Here is a 16,197-nt window from a genome sequence, read left to right as displayed (position 1 = left end):
ACTAGCGAGCTGCGTACTTCGACATCATGTTTAGGCCTATTAAGTGCGGTTACTAGCGAGCTGCCTACTTAGATAGCACGTTTGGGCCTATTAAATGTTGCTACAAGCGAGCTGCCTTCTTTGACAGCATGTTTGGGCCTACTAAGTGCGTTTGAACCATAGACTTATAAAAAAAAATGACCCCCACAAAAACAATGCACGAACCCTATAATGCAAAAAAAGGCTGACTAGGTAGGCAGCTGGCTGGGTTTTGAGACACTGCCTACCCATTCAACTATATAGATCCTAAATAGTTCTTTTTTTTTTTTTAATAATCTTTATAATTATCTATTGTAAGTGTATATAATATAATGGGATAGTTTTATGTGTACTTGAGTTTCTATGTAAATAAAACTTAAAAATGTATATAATGTGTGTGTGTGTGTAAAAAAAATATATATGAAGAGTTCAGATGCAAAAGCCTCTTAAGTGCCATCTGAAATTTTCTTCTAGAATGATCATTTTTATCAAGCTTGTATATTTAAGTTCAGTAATTTCACTTAAATGGCAATGAAAATTACCTATTGTCATTTAAGTGAAATTACTGAACTTAAATATGCGAGCTTGATAAAAATGATCATTCTAGAAGAAAATTTCAGATGGCACTTAGAGGCTTTTGCATATGAACTCTTCATATATATATATATATATATATATATATATAAAAATCATAGACTGTAAAAAAATATATGTTTATTTACATGTTTTAAATGGTTTTTTTTTTCATCTTTTTTTGTTTCTTATTATGGATGTTTAGAAATTAAGAAGTCTTGATCTTTACTGTGTTGTATAAAGGAAAAACATTGTAAGGTATAATATTTAATACTGCAAACTCTTTGCAGCTTTCTGCTTTCCTAAATTGCTACACAGCTGTGTCAAACACCTGTGCCTATTAGCACAATAAACCACAGGGGAAAAAAAAGAAAAAAAAAAACAATCGACAAATGATTATCATAACCAGAATCTACTGCAGGCGTTGTAAGGTTAGGACTACAAAACTGGTGCACCTGTATTTGAAAATGTTTGTTGAATACTCTCTTCTCTCAGTCAATATTCAAAAATAATGTATTCTTTTGTTTTATATCTATTAAACAGAAGAAGATAAAACATGAACACAAATGCATTTATTATTCATTTAGCAGCAAGCTCACTTTAATTGGCATCGGACATTTGTCATCAAACATAGTGGGGGGAAACAGCGAAAAGCAATAAGTGTGCATTTTAACATGGACATCTGTTCAATACAAAAACACCTTCAAGTGAAATGTTAGTTTAGTAAAGTTACTGTATGCATTAATATTACAAATAATTTGGCATACAACAATATTATACAGTTTTAGATTTACCATTTGTTCTGAATCCCCTTTTACATGAAATGAATTGGCAGATTTAGGATCTGAATATCCTAATCTTATTTCATGTGCACAACAAATTGAGCAGTCGTGTAGAGTTTACAGGGCAGTAAAGTACTAAATAGAGTAAATAACATCCATATTCAGTAATGCCTTGATAGTTTTAGCACAGTTATCACAGTTATACTGACATAATACATGAGTCAATCAATTTCTCACTATCAGATCAGAGTAGATAATTGGTGCAGCCACAGTGGCATAAAACACAGATTTGACTGGGAACTGATAATTGCATTGCAGTGTCTTATAACAGCAGGTTGAAATCCAAGATATCAATACTAGCGATGGGCTCTTTCCAGAAGTTGAAGGTGGAGTACTTCAACAGCTCTGAATCTTCTTCCTCCCTCCTGCCCTTGCTCGACTTTGCTTCCTTGGACTTGGACATAGAAATGCCGAGGTCTTCCAGCTCTGACAGGTCCAGCGATGGGATGGGCTCCCTCCAAAACATGAAGGAGTTGAACTGGCTGGTGGCTGTGTCTAACATTTTGATCTGTTCATTTAAGAGAGAGAGAGAGAGAGAGAGAGAGAGAGAGAGAAAGAGAGAAAGAGAGAAAGAGAGAGAGAGAGAGAGAGAGAGAGAGAGAGAGAGAGATATTACACCATTTAAACTAAAAACTGATATTTTTTTTTTTTTTTTTTGCATTTTGGCCATTCATTTAAATGCAATGTTGCAATTAAATAATGAAGGAAATATTTCGACTAACTCGTTTCACAGAATACACTGCATTGCCTGCTATTTAAAAACCTGTTTACATTTTCCCTTAGTGAGCTCCTGACTTTCCCCATGAGCTATTTTCAGTTACCTGCTATTTTCAGGGAAACCTGAGCAATTTACATCTGTAAAACAACTTTCATATACAGGTCAAAAGCTAAAATATAATATAATGTTAAACAATTCATGACATTTCACATATGAATTATGATATAATTGTACTATAACTGAATTAAAAATACATCATTATAATAATTATTATTATGAGTAAAATATTATTTGTAAGCTGTGATACTGAAATGTAAGCAATGTACATGTGCAAACCATTTTTAATAGTACTATTAATAAAAAACGTGTTACTAGATTTATGATTATTATAATTTATTTAAAAAAAACACAACAGAATAAGCAATATAGTATCAGCACTTCAGTCATCTAATTATATTAATATAATTAGATGCAAGTATAACAGGAATAAGAACAAAGCAGCATTATCTTGTTACAAAGAAACGAAATCCTTTGGGAGCTGCAATTTAAAAAAACATGTGAAATCTAAAAACGCCAGTGATTCTAATGAAGCTGTTCTAATTAACTGAACTACACATGTCTCGCGCGTCGACGTCGTGGGGTGATTTAGCTCTGGTCACACAATGCAGAGGCGGAATACGCCCAATATTGAGAGAATCAGTGGATGAGATCCTGGCATGACCATCATGGATACCCTGCATGATTGCAACATCTCACAAGAACATCTATTAAAAGGCAGGCTCGCGCAGCTCCTAAAATAGTGATGGCGCATCTCATGACAAAGCATTTTAGAGATGCTTCAGTACAAGAATGGATTACCAGCAACAAACCTTACATAGGCCTGAAGCAAAATTTACAAGTAAAATACGTTATATTATTTTATTTTCAACTGACAAATAAGGTCATGACAATTTTGTTACCTTGGACATCATGTCTATTTGTTGAAACACCAAAATCATTTAAAATGCTTGGACTAAAACAGAAATATTGCTCAACAAAATGATAATTTTATAAAACATACCCCTAGTATGTGGTCGTGTTCTTTCTGTTGGAATCACAAGCTGTTTTGTCGTAATTCAGATGTGAAGAAGAATAGACGATGCTGTTTGGGCTCAATCTTCTAGCCGGCTGCTCGTGCTCAGCTTGAACTAACCGCACCCAACATCACTAGTGGGAGATTTACATTAGTCCCGCCCACCTTCTGTGGGCGATTGAGGGACCAGTGACAGGTGCATGATTAGCGTCGAGTGGGCGTGTTAAATAGCCTGTTCTATTGAAATAGAGAAAATTAGTAACTGCATTTATGGTGTATGTTAGTATTTTTGTGGTATCTGTACAGTTTGTGCTTCCCATTTGCATTTGTTAACAACCCCTTCTTCTTTCCTTCAAGTGCAGTCGTCTGTTGTGAGACGTAAGTGCTGCTCGTTGATTGGCTGAGTCCAGCGTCCATCAGGTCGATTGATCCATCGTTCTTTCCACTGACTGAGCTTGGCGCCCTGAGAGCAAAATGGAAATTTATTGGTATTTTCAGTGGACTAAAATGTACTTATTAATCCTTAAAGCAGCACAACTTTAGTTTTTGTACATACATTTTTTGGTACATAAAAATAAAGATGCGATAAAAGGAAGTCAGTGATTTACAGGAATATAAAGAAAGCTCTAGAGAAAGGTAATACAAATTATATAATTATTCAATATCATTATATTGATGAGATATAGGATATTCAATAGGCTACTATTATATTTGATAATTTTACGAAGTTGGAACATTTACACTTGCACTTGCTTCATTAAAGTGACATTTAATGGCAGGATATGAAAATACCATCAAGTTTCAGAAAACATCAAGCACACAAGACAAAATTAATTATTTACATTTGTGAGTTCAATGAGTTCAGCTAATTCCCAGTTATACAAAAACTTAGTCAGGTAAAGTTAAACATTCACTAAAAATGCATTTTTGTACCCTACATTGTGCTTCCATCAAAGCAGTCAGTAAACTATATAATATAACATAATATAATGTAATGTAATATAACATAATATAATATAATATAACAAAAATAGCAGTTATATAACGTTGCTGCACTTTAAAATGTTTTATAATAAAGTGTAATCATTGATGTGTTTTACAGGATTAATCAAAAGCATTGCAGAGACTGTTATTTGAAAATATATCACCATCAGTATCCGTCTATATCTAGAACTAATTGTAAACTGATGCCAGACCAGGATTTGAACTCTTTTGGATTAGTACACTAATGCCACGTTGCTTGTATAATAAGAAAGCAAGCAAGAAAGAAAATTCTCTCATTATATATTCACCCTCAAAACTTGTATGCCATTCTTTTTTATGTGGAACACAAAAGGAGATCAGCCTTAGTCACCATTCCCCTTTCACTGCATCATTTTGTCTACATGTGAATTGGGACTGAGGCTGTCATTCTTCCGAACATCTCCTTTTGTGTTCTGGCTGCTAAAGAAAAAAAGTTGTATTGTTTTGGAAAAATCGGGGTGGCTAAATTATGACAGAATTTTCTATTCTATTCTATTCTATTCTATTCTATTCTATTCTATTCTATTCTATTCTATTCGCGTTGGCATCCTTCGTGCAACTCGGACCTTCATTTCCATCCTCCAACCACCAGATGCCACTAGACACCTGATAATAATTTGTATCCCATACGTCTTAAAATATCAAAACAAATTTTACAGCAGAATTCTTACCAGTGTAAGCTAACAAAACACTTTACCAAGATAGAGAAAATAGTACTTAGTAATAAATAGCTATAAGTTATTAGCTTCCGATATGACGTCACTGTTTACAAACACAGGCACCGGAAGTGAGACTGGCAAAAACAAGATTACGGAAAGAGTGGCCAGAGAGAGAGAGAGAGAGAAGGAGAGAGAGAGAGTGAGTGAGTGAGTGTGTGACGTGCGCATGTATCAGTCGGGCTAGTAGACAACAAAACCTGTACAATTTAGCCAGACACCTTCACTGCTTTATTGTATTTTACGGTGGATGTCTTAGGGGCAAAGAAGAACATTTTTAAAGACCTAAAGACCTGCAGAAAGCTCGCTATGGTAAGTTGCTGCCGCTGTTGTAAGTAATACAGGGTGAACTGCTGTCTGTTACTCTTATCAAGATTGTTAGTATGAACTAGTATGTTTTTAAACGCACCACAAACTGTACATAGTAGGAATTGCTTATTTACAAAACTCTACCTTATTGTTCTGGTAAGACACAATCCTTGTGTTGCCAGTTCACTTGATGAAAAGCTCATTGGCAAATGTAAGTTACATTGTTTAAAATGACAGCAAACGCTCATTTGCACTTTTTAGTTTAGCATGCATATGTTGTCTAAATCTTCTTCCTGTTTATTTCAGGGTTTGTGAAGTTCAAAATCTGAGATCAGAAACCCTTCTTAACATCCAGAGCTCAGGTAAAACAAACTTAGCATGTACTTCTAGCATGTCACATGAAATAGTTTTTCCAAACAAAGTCTACTTTAGAATGGCAAAGTAATGCATTTTTGTTTGTACATGTAGAGTAAATGCTGTTATGCTTTGTGTGCTTCACAGAAAGCCTGCCTGTGACTCAGCTGTTCCCAGAATTAGGCAACTCTAAAACAACACTACTAAGCAGAGGTGTGCCGAAAACTGCCTCTCTAACAGTTTTGGGCTTCATGTCAGTAATGGATGTGGCATAAAAGCAAGGACGGACCAAGTTTTTAACTTGAGAAGGAATTTATATAATATTTCTGGCTTTTTGACACAAGTGATTGTTTTTAAGAGACTGCCACAGGTAGAAATCAAATACAAAGGAGTTAAAAAAAAAGTGCTAAAACTCAACATAAAAAAAATGAAGTAAGCAAAAATACAATTTTGAGAAAAAACAAAGTCACTGCCAGACTTTTTTATTTATCAGCAACTGAACAGATTTTTAAAACGTGCTGCTTCAACCTCAAGTTCAGTTAGCTCTGTTAATTGAAGCACACAATCTCACTGTCAGGTCATGGCAGATTCTTGCCCAGACACCGTTGATGGTGAGATTATAGGCATTTCTGAGGGACAGCAGTTAAATGCATCCAAAAATGTTGACCCTGGTAGACCACAGGACAAGAAAACCAGTGAAAAAGAGGGTGTTACCACCCCTGAGCAATCCTCAGGGAGTATGAAAGATGACCTCACACCATGCAAAGATCCTCCTACAACCTCAACTTCTCTTGAAGATGACGCTAATGCGGCTCAATCGACCTCTGTGACCAGTAAAAGCCAAGATGAATCCATGATCATCAATAGCCAATCCTGCACGCCCAGCCAGTCAGAGGTGACGCCCACTTTCTCAGTGGCAAGCCTGGAGTTCTCAGAGGAGACTAATGGGATTCCTCCTGATGGACCTTTGATTTCACCCAAATCTGCTCAGGATGGAAACCAAGTCCCCTCTCAGGGGAACGAAGGGGTCGGTGCGGGGGCTGCTAGGGCATCAGAGCCTGGGATGCCAGCATATTATTTTGTCAAGTGGATTACCTGGAAAGAGAAGAAGACGGCCATCATCACGCAGAGCGAGAACGGACCTTGCCCCCTGATCGCCATCATGAACATCCTGTTGTTGCGATGGAAGGTTAGCCATTCTGCATTACCTGCTTATCAAACACATGGTGCTAAACAAGTACAATATGTGTGATGTTTGCAAAGGCAAGCATCACTTTTACTACATACTAAGTATTAAGAACTTTCTTTGTGACCATTTAGTTTATCTTTATTGCAGTGAGTAAAATCTATGACTATTATTATATTTAATAAAATATAAAAATAATGTATATACATATATAACACACACACACACACACACATATATATATATATATATATATATATATATATATATATATATATATATATATATACAGTATATATATATATATTAGTGCTGTCAAATCGATTGTTTATGAATAACCGCATCTAACAAAATTAGTTTATATAATATTTGATGTATATGTATACACTACACACACATATATTATATAAACACAAACTTTTATGTTAGATGCAATTAATCGATTGGACTGCCCTTATTATATATTATAGAGCACAAGTGTTTTCAACATTGATAATAAGAATAAGTGTTTCTTAAGCACCAAATTGACATATGACAATGATTTCTTAAGGATCATGTGAAAATTCAGCTTTGCCATCACAGGAATAATTTACATTTTAAATATTCAAATAGAAAAAAAAATCCTACCAACCCAAACCTTTTGAATGGTAGTGTATAACTATATAATATCATAACATTCAATACAATCCAAACCAATATTTAGCAAAACTTTATGACCTTTCTTTGACCTAGTAATAGATTTAACTCTCCTTATCTGTTTTTGTGTTACTGTATAAATATGATTTTAGCTTACAGTAAAACACTGATTACACATTCAGGGGGAAAAAAGCCTGTTGTGAAATTTTAGAAGAAAACAAATGTAGACAAGGTTGTGTCATGGCTAAAAGCAGAAGTTTTTTTTTTTGTGAATTTCATGTGCATGTAGTTTAGATTATATGCATTATGTGCATGTAAAAAACATGAATTGAATTGCCTGTGTTTATTCTTTAGGTGAAGTTCCCGGCTCAGACGGAAGTGGTCACCACAGAAGAGCTGATGGCTCACCTTGGTATGATGTTTTAGAGCGCTGTTTCTATACGTTACGTCAAATTACATTAAAACACAAAGTGTCGAGTCACAGCACATCTTCCTGTTAATGGACTGTAATAAGTTAAGGAGCCTTAGTGGTGTGCCATAATTAACTTTATGGTTGAAAATAGATGGCTAGTGTGACTTGAGAAGAAGGGGGTGTGGTTACTGTGTGAATACATTTGTGTTTCAGTACCACTAATGGCACCCCAATCACGGATTATACCATTAAGTCTCTGCCCTTGGTGTAAGTAGTAATTTAGCAGATGCTTTTAGGTTAAGTGCCTTACTCAAGGACACAATGGTAATACTTTTTGACCCCTCAGTTGGTTTGAATGGTTACTAGTCCAGATGTTTAAAGTGCTCCTGTTATGCTATTTTAAAGGTGTTTACGAGGTCTCCTACAATAGGTCTACATGAATCCAATTGAGTTTTCTCATAATATACATTGCACATCACCTAATTTCTCAAAGAGTCTGAAAACGGTTAGTTTGAAGATTCAGTCTCTCTAAACCCCTTCTTTCCGTGTGCCTACTCTGCTCTGATTGGTCAGACGGCCCAGTCTGTTGTGATTGGTCTGTTGCTTACACCTCGTGTCTGTAACGAAACGGCCATTACCATAACACTGCATTCACACAGGGCGTCGACGCTTAACAGAGGGCGTGTCTGAAGCTTGGTGCTGACACGACCGTTGTCATGACAACAGCCAATCACAATACTTCCAGCTTGGAATGCAACACGCTAGGGTATTTGCATAAAGGCGATCTGATTGGCTGACACCTGCGTTGGTGCTTGAAAAGTTTAACATTTTTCAACTTCTGCCACAAGCAATGCCAATAGTTAGCAATGGAACCCACAATTCAGTTCGGCAACGCATGACGTCACCCATTCAAAGTAAATGAGAAGCGTTAACACTGACGCCCCATGTGAATGCACTGCAATTGAATTTCAGCTCTTCCTCAGCGTGAGATACACAGTGATATAGTAACGTTGGCGTTGGTTTTTCCATATAAATTCCAGCCCGAGTCCTCATCCTTTTGAACAGCAAAGTGGATTCGCAGCTTCTGGACAACAATACGAACCAAACTCTTCCAGTCTCAGCTAAAACTACAGTGTTAAACAGTTTGAGGGTCAATGTAGACGTCATTCGCGTGCAGCCAATTAAGACCATAGGCTGACATTATGCAAATGTGTTACATTGTTACGGACATGTTACGGAAGAGAGACTGGAATTGCTGATGACTCATTTCAGGAGTTCTGAATCAATTCTTTCTTTTAGGAGACAATGACTTTGTCATGCACTTTAATCTTTAAAATTTTGCAGTTTTTACTTTTAAAAAAACGCTATATTACACACTGCATGATAAGGTAACATTCAAAAAAGCACAATAGGGGCACTTTACCCGCCTCTCTACTGATCAGCTATGGGTGGAGGTTTTCTTTGACAGTGTTGTTAAAAGTATTTGGAAACGCACATTTAGGTCACATGCATGAATGTCATTGTATTGCATTACATAATATTTCAAACCATGTGGCAACTAAAAATAATCTCTAACTAACTTTTCTGCTCCATTTTTTTTAAATCCTATTAACCAACTGGTTTCAATATAATTTTATATATTTATGCACATATAATACAATGGCAGTCAGACATTTTAAGCGTGGCTTAAGTGTCCATATAATTTTTGGAGCCACTGTATATCATCTTTTATTAGGTTATAGCTGGAAAGGTCAACATGTGATGAGGATGTTGTTGAGTGATAGGGAGATAAACCAGAAGTGCTTTCACTAACAATACAAACATCCTTGACATGAAAAGATGATACTTCTCAAATCACGTAGTGACAACAACCTTTGACAGAAAGCTGAAGTGTTTTTAAAATCTGATTCTGTTCTCGTTCCAGGTGAATGTGTGCTGTCCATCAAACCGCGAGAGAAAGCGGAGGGCATGGAGCTCAATTTCCAGCAGGTAAATAATAGTGTGGTGGAAGAACAAGTGAAACAGGCTCTGCCCTGCACAGATCTTCAACACATGTCTAGTGCATTGAATTAACATGTTAAGCAGACGGGCTGTGCTGGAAACCTCAGAAGTGAAACACATTTATAAGCCGATATTGTGAATGCGGCCTTCAGTCTATGAATGAAGGCTTGTGATCCCTTCATTAACAATTCCAACAATTACAGCGCGTGTTTGTGCTTATAAAGATGCACAAATGAAAGCTTCCTTTTGTCAATGTGCCGTTGATGTTCCTTTTTTGCCCGTGATTGGAAATTAGATGGATTGAATAGAAGAATTCAAGCTTGTACGCAACTACATACTGTTTTTCACATGATTTTAACGTAATAGGTTAGCTAAGTGGAATCAGCATGTTGTGTGGTAAATATTACTCACCGCTTGACCTAAAAATCTCAATAACTCACACTCTGAAGTCAGTAACATTACCCTGATAAATTCCCCTGAAATAACATCATGTATTTTGTGTCAGAAGACTTTATCTTTCATTGTATATCTCATTCCCTTCACAGAACATGAGTGACGCGATGGCTGTGCTGCCAAAGTTGTCCACAGGCCTCGACGTTAACGTGCGTTTTACAGGTGTGTCTGACTTCGAGTACACACCTGAATGCATTGTCTTTGATCTGCTTGACATTCCACTCTACCACGGCTGGCTTGTTGACCCACAGGTATGTCAGCAAAACAATGTTCTAGTGTGTGAATTCTGTACGTTCAAACAACACTGCAAGTATTACATTGTTCCTCAGAGTCCTGAGGTGGTGTCTGCAGTTGGAAAACTCAGCTACAACCAACTGGTGGAGAAGATCATAGACTTCAAGCACTCGACAGATAGCAGTCATGTCAGTGAAGGTACGTTAAATGTTATTTCTACAAACATATGGTTGATCAGCTTGTTCTTCTTGACTGTCATTATTGGATTCGGGCTCAAACCATAGTTAGCATAGTTACAATAAGGTTCACAGCACCTCAGGAAGCCTCCGCTGCTGATGCTCATTCACGACACACTCTCTAAGCAGAACACCAATCACAACAGCCTGGGCCGGCTGACCAATCAGAGCAGACTGTGCTTTTCGGAAGGTGGGTTTTAAAGAAACTGAAGCTAAAATAAAGCGTTCAGACAGAGGGTTAAAACAGGTGCTGCAACAATATAAGTTATAAGAGATTAAGGGCCCTATTTTAACGATATAAGCGCATGGTCTAAACCGCAGGGCGCAAGTGCACTTAGGGCATGTCCGAATCCACTTTTGTTAGTTTAACGACTGGAAAAATGGTCGGCGCACCCGGCGCATGGTCTAAAAGGGTTGTCCCTATTCTCTTAATGAGTAATGGGTGTGTTTTGGGTGTAACGTGCAATCAACCAATCGGAGTCTCATTTCACATTCCCTTTAAAAGCCAGTTGCGCTCGCGCCATGGCGGATTCACTATTTACATGACGGAATTTGCAAGCGGAGAGACTGAATGCTTCTCCAGAGAGGAAACAGATCTGCTCGTGCGTGAGGTTAAAGCATGCAAGCAGACCATCAACGGGACAAGCCGGATTTCATATCTTTATGTACACAATAATAATCTTTTGCATTGTAATCCTTTTTATATTTAATATTTGCCATGTTTGTGTGTGTAATAAGCAGAGTGTACGTGTGTTGTGCACCCGCCTATAGGCGCATATTACTAATGCGCCCTATAAATAACAAAAAAATAATACTGCACCATTGACTTTAAACCAGGTTTTTGTTGGTCAATGGTCTTTAGTCTATTTCTGTTGCCTCAAAATAGCAACGCGCCAACAATGCGCCTGAACACACCTCGTTTTCAGACCAGCACGCCCATGGGCGCACAAATGGGCGCAAATGCATTTGCTATTTGAACAAAGTGGCGCAGGACGTGAAAATGATAAACGTGTCGGGCTGAAACTAGCAAAACACACTTGCGTCGCGCCTGGTGCTGCGTTGCGCTGGGTGGATGATAGGCAGGGCTCATAATGTTTTTGTTTTTTTTAAACTAAATGATGTAGTTGTGTTCTAGTAGATCCCATAAACAAAATTATGAACCTGTAAATGAGCATAATAGGACCCCTAAATGAGCTATTGGTATACACTAATGGCTCAGATATTGTGTATCAGAGGTGTGTGAACTTTTCTGCATTGTATTAATGGCTGATGGTAAGTCTTAATCTCTTGTTTGTCGACAGGTTTGATAGCAGAGCAGTTTTTGGAGTCCACAGCAACCCAGCTGTCGTATCACGGCCTGTGTGAGCTCAACACCACTGCCAAGGAGGGCGAGCTGTCTGTGTTTTTCAGGAACAACCACTTCAGCACTATGATAAAACACAAGGTGTTTACCAGCCTCCCCACACCAACACTCTTCATGGCCGCTAAGCTGATTATAACAACCCCATCATCGTCAAGCCGCTTTAAACCCACCACCAAAAAAAAAAAAAGGGAAAAGATTTGAGGGCATAATTTATATATCAAAAATAGCACAAAAGTATTTATTCATGTTTTTTACCCTGTGTAAAAACATGCATCAACTGGAATGCATTTTGCTCAAATTTTGAGGCTCTATAATGCAGATATTTTGCTTAGTAGATTTATAAGCAAAGAAATTGTGACTAAAAAACAGTTCAAATCACAATCCCCTTTTCACATTTCTGGTGTTCATAGAAGTGGAAGTCGTCATAGTTGGGTAAGTTTCTATAGTGGTGAACTGAAACTACAACAAATATAATATTTTGTGTTCCTGTTTGTTCCAATATCCAAAGAAGAAAAAAATCCACTATAGCATTTCTATGACTTTCCAAAACAGGAAATAATATTGAGAGCTTGATTACAGCAGTCAGAAGAGAGAACGATGTCAAATTTGCGGTCTCTCCCTTAGCCGTTCTACAAAAAATATTTGCTAGATTTACGATGTTAATAACTGTGGAAATGTCATAGTCCATCATTTTCGCAGGAAACATCTGAAGACATTCAGTGCCTTCTTTAAATATAAATCAAATAAAATACAAGCTGAAAAAGCAACACGTTTCAAGTTGGATGATAACGATGGTACTTGAACCTTATGGAAATGCGTTTCAAAATTTGAATGGCTTTGTTTCATCTATTGGCTGAGCAATAATCATAATGTTCAATGTGTGAATCTGCAGGGTCACCTTTACCTGCTGGTCACAGATCAGGGCTTCCTGCAGGAGGAGAGCGTGGTGTGGGAGAGTCTCCATAATGTGGAGGGGGATGGGAATTTCTGTGACTCAGACTTCAGATTGTGTCACCCATCCCAGAAACCCCCAGCAGCCAGCCAGCCCTCCGTGCAACAGCAGCAATTGCAGATCGACCAGGTGGTAAAGTGTTTGTCTTTTCTTTTTCTTTAAAATTTTGCACCTCACAATTCCGATGCAATATAAACCTAGTTCAGCCTTAGATTATTTCCCACTGATTATTCTGTTAGTTAAATGCATTGAGGAAGCCGTTTCATGTTGGCATCTACAGAAAGATTGGTTTGCGAGTGATCTAATGTGTTTTCCAGGACTATCTGGTGGCGATGTCCCTGCAGCAGGAGCAGGGTGAAGCTCCGGGGCCCTTGAGTGATCTTGAGCTGGCCAGACAACTGCAGCAAGAGGAGTATCAGCAGCCACAAACACAACAGCAGCAACCCTCGGCAGGACAGGTACTGCTTTCCCTGAGGAGGAAACTCCTGCGCATCAAACTTTAGGGATTGTTTCTTTGAGAGGAAATGGGCCTTATTCATGAAACACTAGCAGAACGAATGTCTGTGGGAATCATCATTTATAAACCATTGTGTAAATTGTTGATTCATTCATGATTTAGTTCTACTTGTGTTTTATGAATATCAGATTGTTTTCAAACCCCAGAGAAATACACTACCTTTTAAAAAGGTAAGATTTTTTTGTTTCGTTTTTAAAAGATATCTCTTTTCCTCACCTAGGCTGCATTTATTCGGTTAAAAAATACAGTAAAACAGCAATATTATGAAATACTATTACAAATTGTCTTTTTTGAATATGTTTTAAACTGTAATTTGCACCTGTGATGCAAAGCTGTATTTTCAGCAGTGTCACATGATCCTTCAGAAATCATTCTAATATGCTGATTTGCTGCTCAAGAAACATCATATTATTATCAATGTTGAAACTGTTTTGCTGCCTAATATTTTTGTGGGAACCTACTTTTTTTCCCTCAGATGTTTTGATGAATAGAAAGTTCAGAAAACAGCATTTATTTGAAATGGTAAAGACATTTATAATGTTACAAAACATTTATTTTTTTGTTTTTTGTACTTTCTATTCATCAAAGAATCCTAAAAAAATACTTTAACTCAGGAAGGATAAATTAAATTGATCAAAAGTTGCAGTAAAGACATGTATTATGTTACAAAATATATCACTTTTATATCCATTTAATACATCCTTGCTGAGTAAAAATATTTATTCTTTCCAAAAATATTTTTTTTTTTTGAAAAATCTCATTGACCCCTAAAATGAAAATTCATTCCCTCTTGTCATTCCAAACTTGTATGACTTCTGATATTTTGAAGAATTCTCTATGAACTGTCATTATGTGAAAATGAACAAACAAAAATCCCTTTTGGATGAACTATTCCTTTAAAAGCCTAAAACCAAAAAAAGTTGTCAAATGCCCTTCATAAACCTCTCCCAGCTCAAGTCAAGTCACTTTTATTTATATAGCACTTTCACAATACAGATTGTTTCAAAGCAGAAATAATTGGTTGTACAGCAGATCTAGAATGAAAGTCATTGTCTAACTTAAGTTTTTGATTGATTCATTTCCATTGTGAAAATCATTAGTTATTAACCTAAGGGCCACTGACACCGTTTTCAACTGAAAACAGAAAACTTTTAACGCGTTCTGGCCGTTCATTTACACGACTACTGTGTGGCAGTAGCGCAATAAACAAAACTCAAAAGAGTAACTGAAACTGACCTCTAGAGTAAATGTGTCCTTTTTTTCATATCCCCACAGATGAGAGGTCAAGCCGCATCGCAGCAGGGAGGACAGAGGCGTCGGGAAAAGAAGGAAGACTCTGATTGTTGTATTCTTTAAGTCCGAGTCCACTCACCACCATAACCAGACTCTCTAAAGCCACTTGAGCTTCAGTTAACATGTTCTTCTTTACCACTACTGAAACAAGGGACTTCACTCTTATCTGACCTGTCGTCCCGACACCAAGCCTGCCTTTACAGTACGGTTGTCCCCTTTGTTTTTGCCTTTTCTTTATCCTCATGGTTGGAACTGTTGCTCATCATTGTCTACAGGACCAAATAAAGGCAGCATCTGTTTCTAAGCACTAATGAGCATCTGTTTGAGTGCTAGTATGGAGCTCCTAACTATGCCCTTGAAGACTGTATTGGTAAATAATCAGGTATTGTTATAAGAATTTAATATTACACTGAAATGCTACTGTCTCAAGTTGATCTGTACATAGTTTCATCTTAAGTGATGTACAGTACATTAAGTACACCGTACTCTGTGCTTTGATTCGCTCGGCACACACCGTGGAGCTCCAAGTATTCTGTAAGCTGAGCTAATAAAAGCCACCTCTGTGTTAAAAGGAAATGTGTGGCCATTGATTTATGAAGAGTCATAACTTGTGCTGGGCTACTTGTTTTACACAAAGCAACGTAGTGCAGCATTTTTGGAGCGGAGTCATCATTTTGCACACATACACAGTTTAGTGTTACAGAGAACACATGAACCGTGTATAAAGTCCAAGACTACTTGTAAAAATGCTTTTATTTTTTAATGTCATCATTAATATTTGCATGAAAAGTGCATGAACAAAATATGATGATCATGTTCTCCAGCACGATTCGAGATCTGAAGAGCGTCTTGCGCTTCAATGTTATCATGAACATCAGACCATCTGTGCAAAGGAGTCACATGATCATATTTTTCTTAAGCAGAACATCAGCACATTAGAATGATTTCTGGAGGATCATGTGACACTGAAGATGATGCTGAAAATTCAGCTTTGCGTCACAGGAATAAACGACTTAAAATAGAAAACATTTTAAATAGTATAATTATTTCACAATATTACTTCTATATTTCTATTGTATTTTTTTATCAAATAACTGCAGCCTCGGTGAACACTGAAAGAAGGCTTTTCAAAAACATTAAAAATTCATAATGACCCCAAACTTATAGGTATTAGTGCATGTAGCTACATTCGTTTATTATATTATATTTTTGAAAATATGTAATTATTATATAAAATCTATAATAATTTATTTAGGCTGAAACAATTAGGAATTAGCTTTTTTTAAATT

The 16,197-nt window shown here is 36.9% G+C and overlaps 2 protein-coding genes across 3 annotated transcripts; one reads left to right on the top strand and one right to left on the bottom strand.

Moving 5' to 3' along the window:
- Positions 1 to 1,148: 1,148 nt before the first annotated feature.
- Positions 1,149 to 3,350, bottom strand: mllt11 (MLLT11 transcription factor 7 cofactor). The gene is made up of 2 exons (XM_079879337.1): positions 3,212 to 3,350; positions 1,149 to 1,941 (listed from the first exon to the last, which is right to left on the bottom strand). Exon 2 carries the CDS (start codon positions 1,933 to 1,935, stop codon positions 1,696 to 1,698), a length of 240 nt encoding a protein of 79 aa, XP_079735463.1. The 5' UTR covers positions 1,936 to 1,941; positions 3,212 to 3,350; the 3' UTR covers positions 1,149 to 1,695.
- A 1,706-nt stretch (positions 3,351 to 5,056) lies between these two features.
- On the top strand, positions 5,057 to 15,268 carry mindy1 (MINDY lysine 48 deubiquitinase 1). Of its 2 annotated transcripts, none has more exons than XM_079878949.1 (11): positions 5,057 to 5,274; positions 5,578 to 5,633; positions 5,773 to 6,814; positions 7,802 to 7,859; positions 9,784 to 9,848; positions 10,406 to 10,564; positions 10,643 to 10,745; positions 12,085 to 12,227; positions 13,039 to 13,227; positions 13,416 to 13,556; positions 14,891 to 15,268. In XM_079878949.1, the coding sequence occupies exons 3-11, from the start codon at positions 6,206 to 6,208 to the stop codon at positions 14,969 to 14,971; spliced, it is 1,548 nt and encodes a 515-aa protein (XP_079735075.1). In that variant the 5' UTR covers positions 5,057 to 5,274; positions 5,578 to 5,633; positions 5,773 to 6,205; the 3' UTR covers positions 14,972 to 15,268. The 2 variants fall into 2 exon arrangements, with proteins under 2 accessions (XP_079735075.1, XP_079735074.1); XM_079878948.1 differs by having other exon boundaries at positions 13,039 to 13,230.
- Positions 15,269 to 16,197: the final 929 nt, after the last annotated feature.

This window comes from Squalius cephalus (assembly GCF_949319135.1).
Source record: "Squalius cephalus genome assembly, chromosome: 8".
NCBI classification, from domain to species: Eukaryota; Metazoa; Chordata; class Actinopteri; order Cypriniformes; family Leuciscidae; genus Squalius; species Squalius cephalus.
The sequence above is the reverse complement of the archived record's forward strand: the minus strand, read 5'-3'. Positions and strand labels throughout refer to the sequence as shown.

Excerpts from the sequence above, each read along its gene's own strand:
- mllt11 (XM_079879337.1), bottom strand. The coding sequence starts at position 1,935 with ATGTTAGACACAGCCACCAGCCAGTTCAACTCCTTCATGTTTTGGAGG.
- mindy1 (XM_079878948.1), top strand. The coding sequence starts at position 6,206 with ATGGCAGATTCTTGCCCAGACACCGTTGATGGTGAGATTATAGGCATT. Across the intron at positions 10,746-12,084 it reads TAGCAGTCATGTCAGTGAAG|GTTTGATAGCAGAGCAGTTT; the intron begins GTACGTTAAATG and ends GTTTGTCGACAG. Across the intron at positions 13,557-14,890 it reads AGCAACCCTCGGCAGGACAG|ATGAGAGGTCAAGCCGCATC; the intron begins GTACTGCTTTCC and ends ATATCCCCACAG.